At 34.1% G+C, this 13044-nt stretch overlaps 1 protein-coding gene across 1 annotated transcript; it reads right to left on the minus strand.

Annotated features, from left to right (window-relative positions):
- Window positions 1–6734: 6734 nt before the first annotated feature.
- On the minus strand, window positions 6735–12611 carry LOC129877059 (BEL1-like homeodomain protein 9). Its single transcript, XM_055952535.1, has 4 exons — window positions 11696–12611; window positions 9268–9659; window positions 7806–7866; window positions 6735–7372 (listed from the first exon to the last, which is right to left on the minus strand). The coding sequence occupies exons 1-4, from the start codon at window positions 12455–12457 to the stop codon at window positions 6842–6844; spliced, it is 1746 nt and encodes a 581-aa protein (XP_055808510.1). The 5' UTR covers window positions 12458–12611; the 3' UTR covers window positions 6735–6841.
- Between the last annotated feature and the right edge of the window lie 433 nt (window positions 12612–13044).

The raw sequence follows: 13044 nt of genomic DNA on the forward strand, positions 1-13044 counted from the left end.
TGACCCACAAAAAATACATCTTTAGTATATAACTAGGTTAATTATGCATTGGATATATACCATAATAATTATTTTTTGGAAGGATTTATTTTAACTATATTTTTTTGTCAAAGAATAAATCTCTTCTCGTACTGTGCAAGGACTTCATCCAAAGTCTTGGATCACTAAACTAATTAGTCTTGATGCACATATTTAATGACAACTTATTCATCCACAATCATTGAGTTTTGTGACGCTTTTAATATAACACCCTAACCTACTGAAAACCTTTTCTTTCTCTGAAAATTGATCAATGTTAGAACTCCATTAATAGATTGATCATGGTATCAGAGCTAAGATTGTAAGTGATCACTCACAAAGCAAGAGACTGCTAGATGCTCAGGTTCACTCAGTGATAAAGGTGTATCAAAAGGAAGCATCACAAGTTAAAGCTGCAAGAGAAAGCTCACTACAATGTTGAATGGTGTTGCAACTGAAGGATCGGATTGAGACAATGGCGCTACACGCACAGCTGCATTCCTAGTCATTGATCATAATTAGAGCTGTCAAAATGGGCTAGCCCAATCCAACCCTAAAGGGTCAGCAACTTAAATGGGCTACGATGGGCTGACTCTTTTAACTAAAGGACCTAGAAAATATTAGCCCAACCCAGCCCTAAGCGGGTTACAGGTTGGGACAGGCTAGTCCTTCAATCAAAAGATCGACAATATTAGAGTCTTAATCATATGAATTTCAATTGACTAGTTTCTTTCCACCACTCCTCCCAAAAATAACAAGCTAGTTTAAAAGATTTCCAACAAAGCAACGCAATCCAAAAACTTAACAAATCTTTGTTGAACCAAGAAAAACTAGTTAGAAGCATTTCATTAGAACTAATTAAGTTCATAGTGTAAGAATCATTAGCAGCTATAAAGTGAAAAAGACAAACGTTAAAATGCAAAAAATGACACAAATTGTTGACTCTAAAACAATGGTCTGAATTGTTGACTCTAGAACAATGGTCTGATGAGAAAATCTTCCACCACTTAACAGAAATAGTTATCATAACTAGATGAAATGGCACAACAACGATTATAGCATAATAGAAATCAGATAAAATTATTAGCTTTGCTAAGTTCTTGAAATACCCAAGTCAAGAAAAACATATAAGGAATACAGTTATACAGAGAAGTTGAGAAGTAGAAAAATGATAATATAGACTAAAGGAAAAATCTTTTCTTATTCAGTTATATGCTTATATATAAAATAAAATTAGATAGAAAACCTAATAGATTAATGGGTTAGTCACTAGTGGGCCGTTGCTGATTAAGAAAATCTAATGGGCTAAGGCACTAAAATGTAAAAGTTGTGCAGGAGTTGGAGTTGATTTTAATTTTTAAAAATATTTCTTGACAATTTTTTAACAAATAAAATTTTATTTAAAATATATATAATAAATATTTTTAAAATTCATGATCCACAAGTCGCACGCTGATCTTTGAGGCTCGCGGATTGAGCCTCTGAGGCTGGCGGGTCTCATGAGGCTGAGTTAAAAGGCCTCGTTCCTGAATGGGCTGAAAAAAATTAGCCCAACCCCAGTTAATTCAAGGGTTGGGTTGGGTCGGCCTCGCAAGACAAGCCCATTTTGACGGCTCTAATCACAATCATCCACTCTTTCTCTAGCCCATAGATACTCCTGGTAGCACACTAATTTCTCTGTAATTAACATGCTCAGAGAACTATGCTCTATGGAGTAAATTTTTTAGGATTGGACTTGTAGATCGAAGAAAGCTAGGATTTGTAGATGGCAGGTTTCCTTAGTCTAAATTCAAACCAGAGTTACATGATCAATGAAAGAAATGTAATGCAATAGTATTGTCTGAGATTATGAGTGTTGTTAGACATGGCCTACTTAATTTTATTGTATATGCATATGATGCACGCAAGGTATGGCTTGACTTGAGAGAGAGGTTTGACACTGTAAATGGATCCAGAATATTCCATCGACACAGAGAAATTCACACTCTCACTCAGGGCAAAATGTCAATTGTTGATTACTACTCTAGGCTGAGAGGTCTCAGGGATGAGTATGATACTCTTATGTCTTGTTCTGGATGTTCATGTTCTGAATCAAAAAAATTTAGTGAATACTGTGAGTATCAGAGTTTACTGCAGTTTTTATAGGTTTAAATGAATCATACTCCCTTCTAGAAGTCAAATTCTCATAATGAGTCTCATTCCTACATTGAACAAAGCCTATGCTCTTCTCATTTACCAAGAGATACAGAGAAATCTGACAAGTTCATCTAGCTCAGAGGCAATAAAAGGTACAGTTATGTATAGTCACAGGAACTCTCATTATAACAATGGAGCAGGTACATCTAAAGGTCCCTTTCCAGGTTCCTACTCTGGTGGCTCCTACTCCAGTGATGGTTCTAGTGGATACTGCAATTCTAGTGGAAGTTATAGTGGTAATGTAGGTACCTCTGGAGGAAACTACAAAGCTAGGAAGTCATTTCTGCGATATAAACATTGTGGATGCAAGGGACACTCTAAGGATCAGTGCTACAAGATTGTAGGTTATCCTGTAAACTTTTAAGTCTTAGAAGAAACTTCTAAACTTAGGAGCATATGCAAATCTTGTTGAGTTACCAGAAAGCATGGCACAAGAGCTAAAGGTACACAATTGTCAAGTACAATCAGTTTTAAACCCACACCTCAGAACCTTTTTTACCCAGGATCAATACCAATAAATCCTGCAACTGCTGTCCAAAATCAGTTGTATGAGTGATGCAGAATCACCAGCCAAAATTGTTGTTGCTAATAGAGGTAGTTCTGTTAGAGCTTTTCTATCTAAATATGAAGGTGGTGAGTGGGTAGTAGATACTGCAGCTATTTATCATGTCACATCTAACTTTGAAATCCTAAATAAGGCCAAGGAAGTATCTTATAATCAAGAAGTAGGGTACATTTACCAAATGGAAAAGCAGTATCAGTACACACATGGACTGTCAATATGAGAGACTGATAATAAATGTGAGTTCCTTAGTCTTGCACTTCAAGACCTATTATGTGAGCTTGATATTATTTATCAAACCAGTTGTATATATACACCACAGCAGAATAGGGTGGCTAAGAGAAAGCACAAAATTATATTGGAGATGACCAAGTCCTTAAGATTTCAAGTTTCTATACCTCTCAGGTACTGGGAGAGTGTGTATCTACTGTTGTGTATCTCATCAATAGAATATCATTCAGAGTACTTAGGTTCAAATGTACATTTGAAAAACTGTAATCCCATCCACCTTATTTGGCTCATCTCAAGGTATTTGGATGTTTGTTTTATGATGCCTCTCCTAGAGCACCTGATAAGTTCTCATGTAGAGTTGTTCTTGCTGTCTTTACAGTACACTCTTCCACTCAAAAGGGTTATGTGTTGTATGATATTCATACTCATTCCTTCTTTGTGAACAGGAATGTGGTGTTTCAGGAAAATATATTTACCTTCAATACTATGAAAGCCTCTTCTGATCCTATGCTTCCAGTTCTTGAACTAGTGCTGCCAAGTAGTGATACTGCACACACTGCTCCTGGTGTTGTCCCTACTAAAACTACTACTACTGAGACTACTGCACTACCCTTTACCATTCTTCCTCCATCCTCACCTGAACATCCTTATCCACTTGCAACATCATCAGTAGTTTCACTCTCTATGAGATCCAGCAGAACGTACACTTAAACTACCACTATGGTTACAGGACTTTGTGACAAAAGGGAAGAGTAATGCATGTGTTTATCCCTTCACAACTCAACTCTCTTACTCACATCTTTCTCATTTATATAGATAAGTCTTAAAGGCTTATTCCATTTTGAGTGAACCTAGTTCCTTCAAAGTGGAAAATACTGATCTTGTTTGGGTGAAAGCTATGGAATTTGAAATTGCAGCACTAGAAAGCAACAAAACATGGAGCATGGCTGATTTACCACTTGGCAAGAAACCTATTGAGTGTAGGTGGATCAATAAGATCAAATATTTAGCATCAGGTAAAGTTGAAAGATACAAGGACAGACTAGTAGCCAGGGGATTTAGTTAGAAGGAAGGCATTGACTATGGAGAAACATTCAGTTCTGTGGCAAAAATGGTTTTAGTCAGGTCAGTGGTGGCCATTGCAGCTTCTTAAGGATGGTTCATCTATCAGATAGATATCCATAAAGCCTTTCTCAATAGTGACTTATTGAAGGAAGTTTATATGGAGATTTCTTGTGGTTTTTCCATACATGGGGAGATTCAGAAAGTCTACAAAATTCACAAGTCTCTATATGGCCTTAACCAAGCACCAAGGCAATGGAATATGAAATTGACTGAGGCTGAGGTACAGATGGCGTTCAAGCAAAACCACTATGATTACTCATTATTCACAAAAATAGTTGGCAATGACATTGTGGTAGCGTTAGTTTATGTAGATGACCTACTGATCACTAGTACTATCTTATTGAATTTATCCTTTAATTCCATCTGAAGCCTGAACTGCTAACATTTCCTCTTTTTTTAAGAAAGTGTAAAATTTATCTAATTCATCTTAGGTTCATGTTAATACAAATAAAAGTTGCTTATTTTAGTTTAGGTTCATGCTAATACAAATAAAAGCTACTTATTTTAGTTTACATTCAAACCAAAAAAATCAAGTCTAAGTGTCACGATATCTTGTTGATATTGTCCTATGAGATAGAAAGAAAATTAGACCCCCAAACAGCCCTTCTTTACTTTACTACTTTAGGGGGTGGGGTAGAGGTGGGGAGCTTACTCTTTATAGGAAAGATCATTTCTAGAGTAGATATCGATTCTCATTCCTTATCAATTTCATGGTTCATTCGAGTCTTTAGTACGTCAAGGCATTTGAGAAGCAGGAGATCGATCCGCTCTTTTCGTCTCTCTTGCAATCACCAACTCTTGTGTAACACTAGATAGGAGATTCAAAAGAAGTTCATAATGAAGGATCTAGGTGAACTAAAATTCTTCCTAAGAATTGAGTTCTCAAGGTCTAGCAAGGGGATATTAATGTCACAAAGAAAGTATGCATTAGAGCTAATCTCTGAAACTAGACTGGGGGAAGCTAAACCTGCCTGCACACTACTAGAGATGAATCAAAAGCTCACATCTGTCCAACATGATGAACAGGTAAACAACAAAGGCACTGAAGATGACAACATTCTAACAGATCCTATAAAGAACCAAAGACTGGTAAGAAGACTACTCTATCTCACCATGGCAAGACCTGATCTTTCCTTCTTTATACAAGTACTAAGTCAGTTCATGCATTGTCCTTAGCAGTCCCACATGAAAGCAGCACGAAGAGTAGTTTGATACATCAAAGAAGCCCATATTCTTAGTTTACTAATGCTAGCAGAACACACTACACAACTAACAACTTATTGCAACTCTGATTGGGGAGCATGCTTGGAAACTAGGAGGTCAGTTAAATGATACTTGGTGAAGCTTGGAGAAGGACTCATCTCTTGGAAGTCAAAGAAGCAAGAGATTGTGTTAAGAAGTTCAACAGAAACAGAATTTAGAAGCATGGCAACATGTGCAGCTACATAACTTGGTTCATAGAATTGTACAAAGAACAGGAAATCAGTGTGAATCTCCTAGTAACGATGATATGTGATAGCAAGGCAGTTATCCAAATTGCAGTCAATCCAATCTTTCATGAAGAACAAAGCATATAGACATTGATTGTCACTTTGTTAGAGAAAAAAATTGTCAAAGGATGTTGAAGACTTAGCATATCAATACCAAGGATCAGTCAGCTAATTTACTCACTAAAGCTCTGAGCAAAGCACAACATAATCAACTACTAAGCAAGTTTGGAATAAAGAATGTCTTTCAATCATAAGCTTGAGGGGGGATGTTAGCCAGTGAAGGTAGTTAAGCAAGCTATATGGTGTGATTGGGTATTTAATTAGTTAATAGAATATGAGCTAGCACAAGTTAGTTAGTTAGGATGTGAACATGCAGCACAAGTTAGTTGAGGAGTTACAGCCCTATATATATATATATATGTGCGCGCGCGCGTGTGCGTGTGCTTGTGCGTGTGTGTGTATCAGATATTATGATGGAGTGTGTTGCAATTATTATTCGCCACTAATAGGGAAAGGACATACTTGAAAGAAAGGAAAAATCGCAATAACTCTCCGCATCCCCGTAACAAAAGACAAGAGAAGGTAGCTCATGGGATAAACACCCTCCATCGACAACTCTAAACTTGTCGATCTAAATCATCAAGAGACCAAAATAACGGAAGGAGAGAGGTAAAAAAAAAAAAGAGCATCCAAGTAAAAGCATCTAAAATGATAGTGTAAAAACAGAGAAAGAAAATGTATGATAAATAAGTTATGAATCAGTTTTGACTTTCTAAGTTTGTCAAAAATAAATTTTTATCAAATATTTAAACAAGTTATATTTAGAAGGATTGTAAAAAAAAAAAACGGTTTAACTAGAAATATCAAGAAAGTCACATCAAATCCTAAAAACTACTTCTTGAATGTGTCATAATTAGACACAAAACACCTCAACAAATGCACCTCCATTTGTGAGTTTCCTTTCATTCATTCATGTTTTTTCATAATTCTCGTCAAATCGACGGAATTTGTTAAATATTTGACAAAAAGCAAAACTGCTCACGACTTTAGAGCGAATTTTAGACTCAACTCAACGCATTACTTTCTACTTTCTGCACGATTCGAAATACATATGCAAGAAAACTTCATGTAATATACAAATTGAATTCACGATCAATACATTTAAATCCTTGATTGGTATCTGCCAATACAAGGCGACAAAATGCAGAAAATTAATATTTCAACCAACAAAATCATGCAACAATTGACCTCCAATATTATTATTATTATGATCACTTCCTAACTGACGATTTTGTGCTTCAAATCCATCATCAAACATGAATTCCTCGTTATTTGCATCGATACCAAAACGTCGCGCTGCATTTCTTGGGAAAGGGTCTGATGATAAGCCCCCAAGTCCAATATTGTTCTGATGATGAAGTCCCAATGTTAATGACACCCCACCATTTCCACCTGATGTAGCACTCACTCGATCGATTCCAACACGAGAAGGAGGCGAAAATGATAAATTCATTTGATCTGCTGGATCATTATTTCGCGTTCTCTTCGATGAAACTTGTTTAAATTGCTGTGTTGCTGATGTAGATGGAAGTGAATTATTACTTGTGGGAAAATGTTCAATGGAATTGTTGTTGTTGTTGTTTTGGCCCTGGATATTTTGTTTGTTAGCTTGCCTAGTTTCAAGCATGTGTATCTCTTCAACCATTGGCTTCCATAGTCTAACTCTTGCATTGATAAACCAGTTAGAAACCTGAGACCATTAGTGAAATACAATATTATATTAGATAATATACATGCAAAAAGACCTATTTAACTGGACACATAATATAACAAAGAAAGACTTATTAAAAAAAATGATCTAAGACAAGCAATAAATATTTGTGTGCGAAGGATGTATGGCTATCTCATTAAGGGTAAAATAAAAAGTTTAAAGTTGTTTTCATATTAAAAAAGAGGTCATTTTAAGCGTACACAGTGAAATTCACAAGTAAGGTCTGGGAGGATAGAGTGTACGTAAATCTTACTCGTACCTCATAGAGATAGAAAGACTGATTCCGAAGAAACCTCGGCTCAAATACAACAAATCAACATAGTTATTAAAAAAAATAAGGGGGAAAGGATAATGAAAAAATATGATACTAATAAGGAAAGCACTGGAGAATCGATTCGAAAAATGTGAAGACCTGATTCCTTGAAAGACCAGTTTGTTTGGCCAACATTACTTTGTCAGAATCTGTGGGATAACTGCAACAGCATCAACACTAATGAGATAAATTAACAGAGACTTCATTTTAAACTTTAATGAGAAGCTATATCATAGCGGCACAAATGTTATAATACGTTTAAAAAGCAATAATATTCAAAATAATTGTAGCCACATAGATGGTATGATAGGTTTTCTCACAAATTTCAAAAAAATTCACTTCATTCTTAAACATTGTGCTGATTCAAACTTATCACAAATTGTATTTGTTTTGTAGTTTTAACTCCATACTGTCACCTTTTCCCGATACGTGAATGAAGCCATAAACAAAAACATGACCGACCCCCTCTGCGCGCAGTTGCTACAACATTGTTACATGCGGATAAAGTGACTCGTACGGGTGTCCTACTTTTCCTTACTAGTTCAAATAGCCATAGCCAGATTCTCAAGCTCTGATAAACCCGCAACATGAATGCCAATTGTCAAAGAGCGGATTCGTATTATATATCATGTTAAACAGTCCAATACCAAGCACCTGAGTACCTCTAACCAAATACATAATTGGTCTCTTAATAAATGATATACAAGTGAAATGGTAAGGTCCTTCATTACTAACAAGAGATTTCAAATTTAAACCCTGAAAGATAATAATCTTTTTCAATAGGAATCATTAAAATACATATTAGTTGGCTAGTGAGTTAATAGGGCACAGGATGCTTGAAGCAAAAGAAAAAAAAAGAAGGCACATAGTTTATTAATTCAACATAGATAACAATATGTATCGCTATTTTTTTGACTTTATTCATGTGATAATATTTGATTACACATGAAACTCAAAAAAAGGAAAAACTTCTATCACATATGAAAACTATCCCAAGAACTTGTCGCCAGCCTTAACTTCCAATGACATTTCGAAAGGGAGCGTTGGAATCCAGATTAGTTAAGCTAGTGGGTTAATCAAGGGCACTATGTGCTAGAAGCAAAAGAGAAAAGAAAGGGATGAAAATAGTTAAGTAATTGAAGATTAAAAAGAATTTAATTGTTACACGGGTTCATTTTATATTACAATATTTGACTAGACACTAAACTTAGGAATAAAATCAAAAACTTATGCCACATACTCAAACTGTCCCAAGAATTTGTTGCCTTAAATATTCCATGATAATTCTATAGCTATAAAAGAACATATTATGATAATGGTATATAAAATGAAAAGGTTAAGTTAAAAGAGTTCCCGAAAATGGAGAGGACGTATACTTTTTGGAAGTATCAAAAATAAAAGAGAAAAGAATGTCCTCTAGAACGAACCTATCAACATCGATGGGATACGAGAAATTCACTGAAATGAACATATAATAAACTTCAAATTCAAATTCCATAAATTTTAAAGCTCCGTATTAAAATGAAACACATGATGAAATAGTAGTAGTAGTAGTACTTACGGGTGCAAGAAATGGTCAAACAACCAAGCCCTAAGAACAGTTACAGCACGCTCCGGTAGGCCTCTTTGTGGTCGCCAAACAGGCTGATGATGCTCAACAAATTCAGCGTTGTGTATAGCAACTCTTTGGAAATTATTATGATTAAAGTTGCCTTTCCCAACTGATCTTGTACTTGTAGAATCATCACAGTTTATTTGACTACTATGGCTATGAATTTTAATTGTGTAGTGCGTTTGGTCAGCGATGACATTTTTTAGGCACCTAAAGTGTTTGGACAATGCTTTTAAAGATAGGTTTGCAAATGGGGCTGCATTTCCAAGTCCAGGAACTGATTCAAATGATGACACTACTCCTTGTAGTTGCTGATAGTATTCCTTGTACCTTCTATATACCTGAAACACATCATCCCTAGATGAATATCATAGATATAGACTCTCCGTTTCAAAAAGTGAAAGAGACTAACACAAAGTTTCAAAAAGTGAAAGAGACTATCTTTTTTATCATCCACACTTGAACTAAAAATATGTTTAGTGTACTAAAATGTCATTTGAATATTGTGATCATACACATATAGACATGTGTGATACAAGAATTAATGAGTTAGTTACTTTATTTGTCCCAATTTATGTGACAATGTTTGCCTGGGATACAGAGTTTAATTTTTTTTTTAAATAATTTTTGAAACTTGTCATCTAAATCAACGCAAAGATATTGTGTAACAAGAAATTATTCCATCATTAATAAAATGAAAAGTTTAAAGTTAAATTGTTTCACTAAGCTAAGTATGAAAATCAATCAAAGATTTTGTGATATAGCGTGTGTTATGTATGGAGGCTTTCCAAATATATTTTCATACCAAACACATCTGAAAAATATTTTTCCTAGAAAAAAACGTATCTCGTTTATAAAAATAAAGAAAATGACCTTTTAAGTGGAAGTAGTTAAAAAAAATCGTAAGTAACATCCTAAGTTCATCATCTACTCCCCACCACCCAAAAATCTCCACCTACTTGATCACCCCATACCTTGTCATCCCCGAATCCTCACCTAATTTCAGTCTCATTATATTTTGCTAAATTGCATGCAAATACTCTAAGAAAAATATTTTTTTCTTACTTATCAAATTTTAGAAAATAAGTAAAAAAACTAACTTATTTTAATTTCCAAGAAATCATTTTCCTTTGTACCAAGCATACCCTACATTGGGCTTCAATGGCTATCTGAAACTCTTGAGATAAATCGAAAAACAGAAATTTAACTCTACAAGTTGTGCAATGGAGTACAGCAACAATATATCCAAAGTTATTCTACAAGTAGTTTGGTAATGGTTGAGTGAAGTCAAAATAATTTTTTAAAAAAAAAGGTATTTTGAATTGAGATTAAAATGAATGAGTATTTGGGAGCTAAAGTGGTGCTTAGACATAAATTTCATAAGAAAAATAAAATTCGAAAATATGTGAGGAAAATCAATTGTTGTCAACACGAACAAAAGACTAAAGGAATTTGTTTAAGTTAGAAAGATATGCTCAAGGAAATAGAATATTATTTAGTTTTTCAAATGTATTTAAAAGGGAAATATAATCAAAAGGAAAGATCTAGGGTCTTGAATAATTTGTCCCTTGTGATAAATATTTTTTCTTATAAATTCCCCTAATCTCTTCATCCTACAATACGGCGAAACTAAATTTGGTTATACCTATTAGAAATCCTTCTAAATAACGCCATTCACACAGGTTTGTTTGATAGAATGCATTAGAAAAAATAATGTTATTAGCTCTATGTATTATTATTGATAATTGCTTTGGCACAGTTTTTTCTAATGCATCCTATCAAACAATGCAAGCACGTTATTTTTAAAACACTAAAAAAGTTAAACACAGTATAAAAAAAAAATTCACCATTACTAATACATCTTATTCAAAGTTTTTATTATTTATCCTGTCAAACGACTCTGAAAGGCACCAATCTTCGTGCATATATTCTCAATCAATCACCTTTTTTTTCTTTTCAAAAAGATGATTTAGTGATCGAGCTTCTATGACTAAAAAGCACGGGCATCTAGTTACCTAATAATACAACCAATTAGACTCAAAATAATTTAATTTATATTATGTGCCAATTAAGAGCATATATAAATTGGATACTGCATGTTGGCACAAACAAAAATCCAAGACGTACATATAAGTAATAATGGTAAGAGTTTAATCTCTAATTGTGAGAGTAAATAAAAATAATGTTTACTTTAGAAAAATAAAGCACACAAAATTAGACATGACTAGGTCGAAGTTGTTAAAAAAAAAAGTAGTTGGGGCTGAAATTGAAAATGTATTAATAATGATTGTTGTTAAGTTCTTAACTAGAGTTGTCTGTTTCGAATTCAAATATGAAATCTCGTCGGACTTTCCAAAAAGAAGAAAAACAAAAGTACCTCATCTAGCATTGAAATTAACTTGGACTTGTTCCTTCTATGCTCACTTCCATTATCATCATGAGGTGCATCTGTTGAAGGATCCATCACTCCTACAGAATCATCATCAGCTTCTAACAATTTCTGAGCATAAATCCCACAAATTTCTTCCATTAATTGTTGTGCAGGCTTTAAGAATCTTGATCTGTTGAGAATTGAAGCATACCCACCAAAAGGACCAAGAATAGTACTACTACTACAACTCTTCGATGACAACAACAACTCATTATTACAACAATCAGCCGCGGCCACAGTTGTAAATAATGACGAGTTCAGCTCTAGCGGAATAGAACTATTATTATTACTGCTCCTTTGGTAATTATGATTATGAGGTTGATTATGAGATGATAATGATAAAGACAATCCTTGACCCGTATTACCAACATAATTACTAGTACTATTATTATTTGGTGGCTCATGTGTCGATGATACTTGTTCTTGTTTATATACAACGCCAATACCGTGAAGAAATCGGAGTTGATTACTTTGATTTGTATTGTAGAGGAGAGGATAATTGTTAATTTCTTGAAAAGAGGAGGATATTTGTGGATCCATAGATTTATCTTTATTATTGTTATGAGAAATTAAAAGGAAATCAGAAGGGTTAAGGAGAAATGGATTGTTATTGTAAAAATTAGGGAGGAAATTAGTATCGCCTCGAAGTTTATCTCTTCGGCTTTGTTGTGGGACATGATATGCTGCTTCAAATCCCTCTGCAGACATTAGGGGAAAGAGAGAAGAAGGTTAACACAGTAGTACTGTATTTTTGATAAATAGAGAGAGAGAGAGGAAGAGAGATGTGGGTGGGGGTGATGGGATATTTGATGAAATGGAAGGGTATTATTATTATTATGACTCTCTAGGTAGCTCATCATATCTTTCACTTCTTAGCTGCAATATATTGGCAGAGATGGAGAGAGAGAGGGGACTTCTTGTTAATTCTCTCAGCTATCACTATTTAAAAAATTGGATTTTGAGACGTTTGAATTGACTTCTAAGTCATTTTTAGTTTTTTTTAGTATTTAATTGATCAATTTAAAATTATTTTTTATTTAAAATAAGCCTCAATAAATAATAAAGTTTGTTTGGATAGATTTAATTTAAGCAGCTTATAAATTAAAAATAGCTTAAAAGTCAAAAAAAATATGTTGGGTTGCACCTACTTATTTATTTTTTTTAACTTATAAGCAATTTTCAACTATAAACTGTTTAAAATAAGTCCATCCAAACAGGCTATTAGTCACAGATAAATTTTACAGGTAAACAAATTTATCATTAATTCCATTTAGCAACAATTTAGCGACATATTT

Source organism: Solanum dulcamara, chromosome 12, assembly GCF_947179165.1.
Source record: "Solanum dulcamara chromosome 12, daSolDulc1.2, whole genome shotgun sequence".
NCBI classification, from domain to species: Eukaryota; Viridiplantae; Streptophyta; class Magnoliopsida; order Solanales; family Solanaceae; genus Solanum; species Solanum dulcamara.

What these genes read in the sequence shown, in the direction of transcription:
- LOC129877059 (XM_055952535.1), bottom strand. Translation starts at nt 12,457, where the DNA reads ATGTCTGCAGAGGGATTTGAAGCAGCATATCATGTCCCACAACAAAGC. An exon ending in TAATTTCAATGCTAGATGAG is followed by an intron (nt 9,660 to 11,695) that starts GTACTTTTGTTT and finishes GATGTGTTTCAG; the next exon opens with GTATATAGAAGGTACAAGGA. An exon ending in CTGGTCTTTCAAGGAATCAG is followed by an intron (nt 7,373 to 7,805) that starts GTCTTCACATTT and finishes TAATGGTCTCAG; the next exon opens with GTTTCTAACTGGTTTATCAA.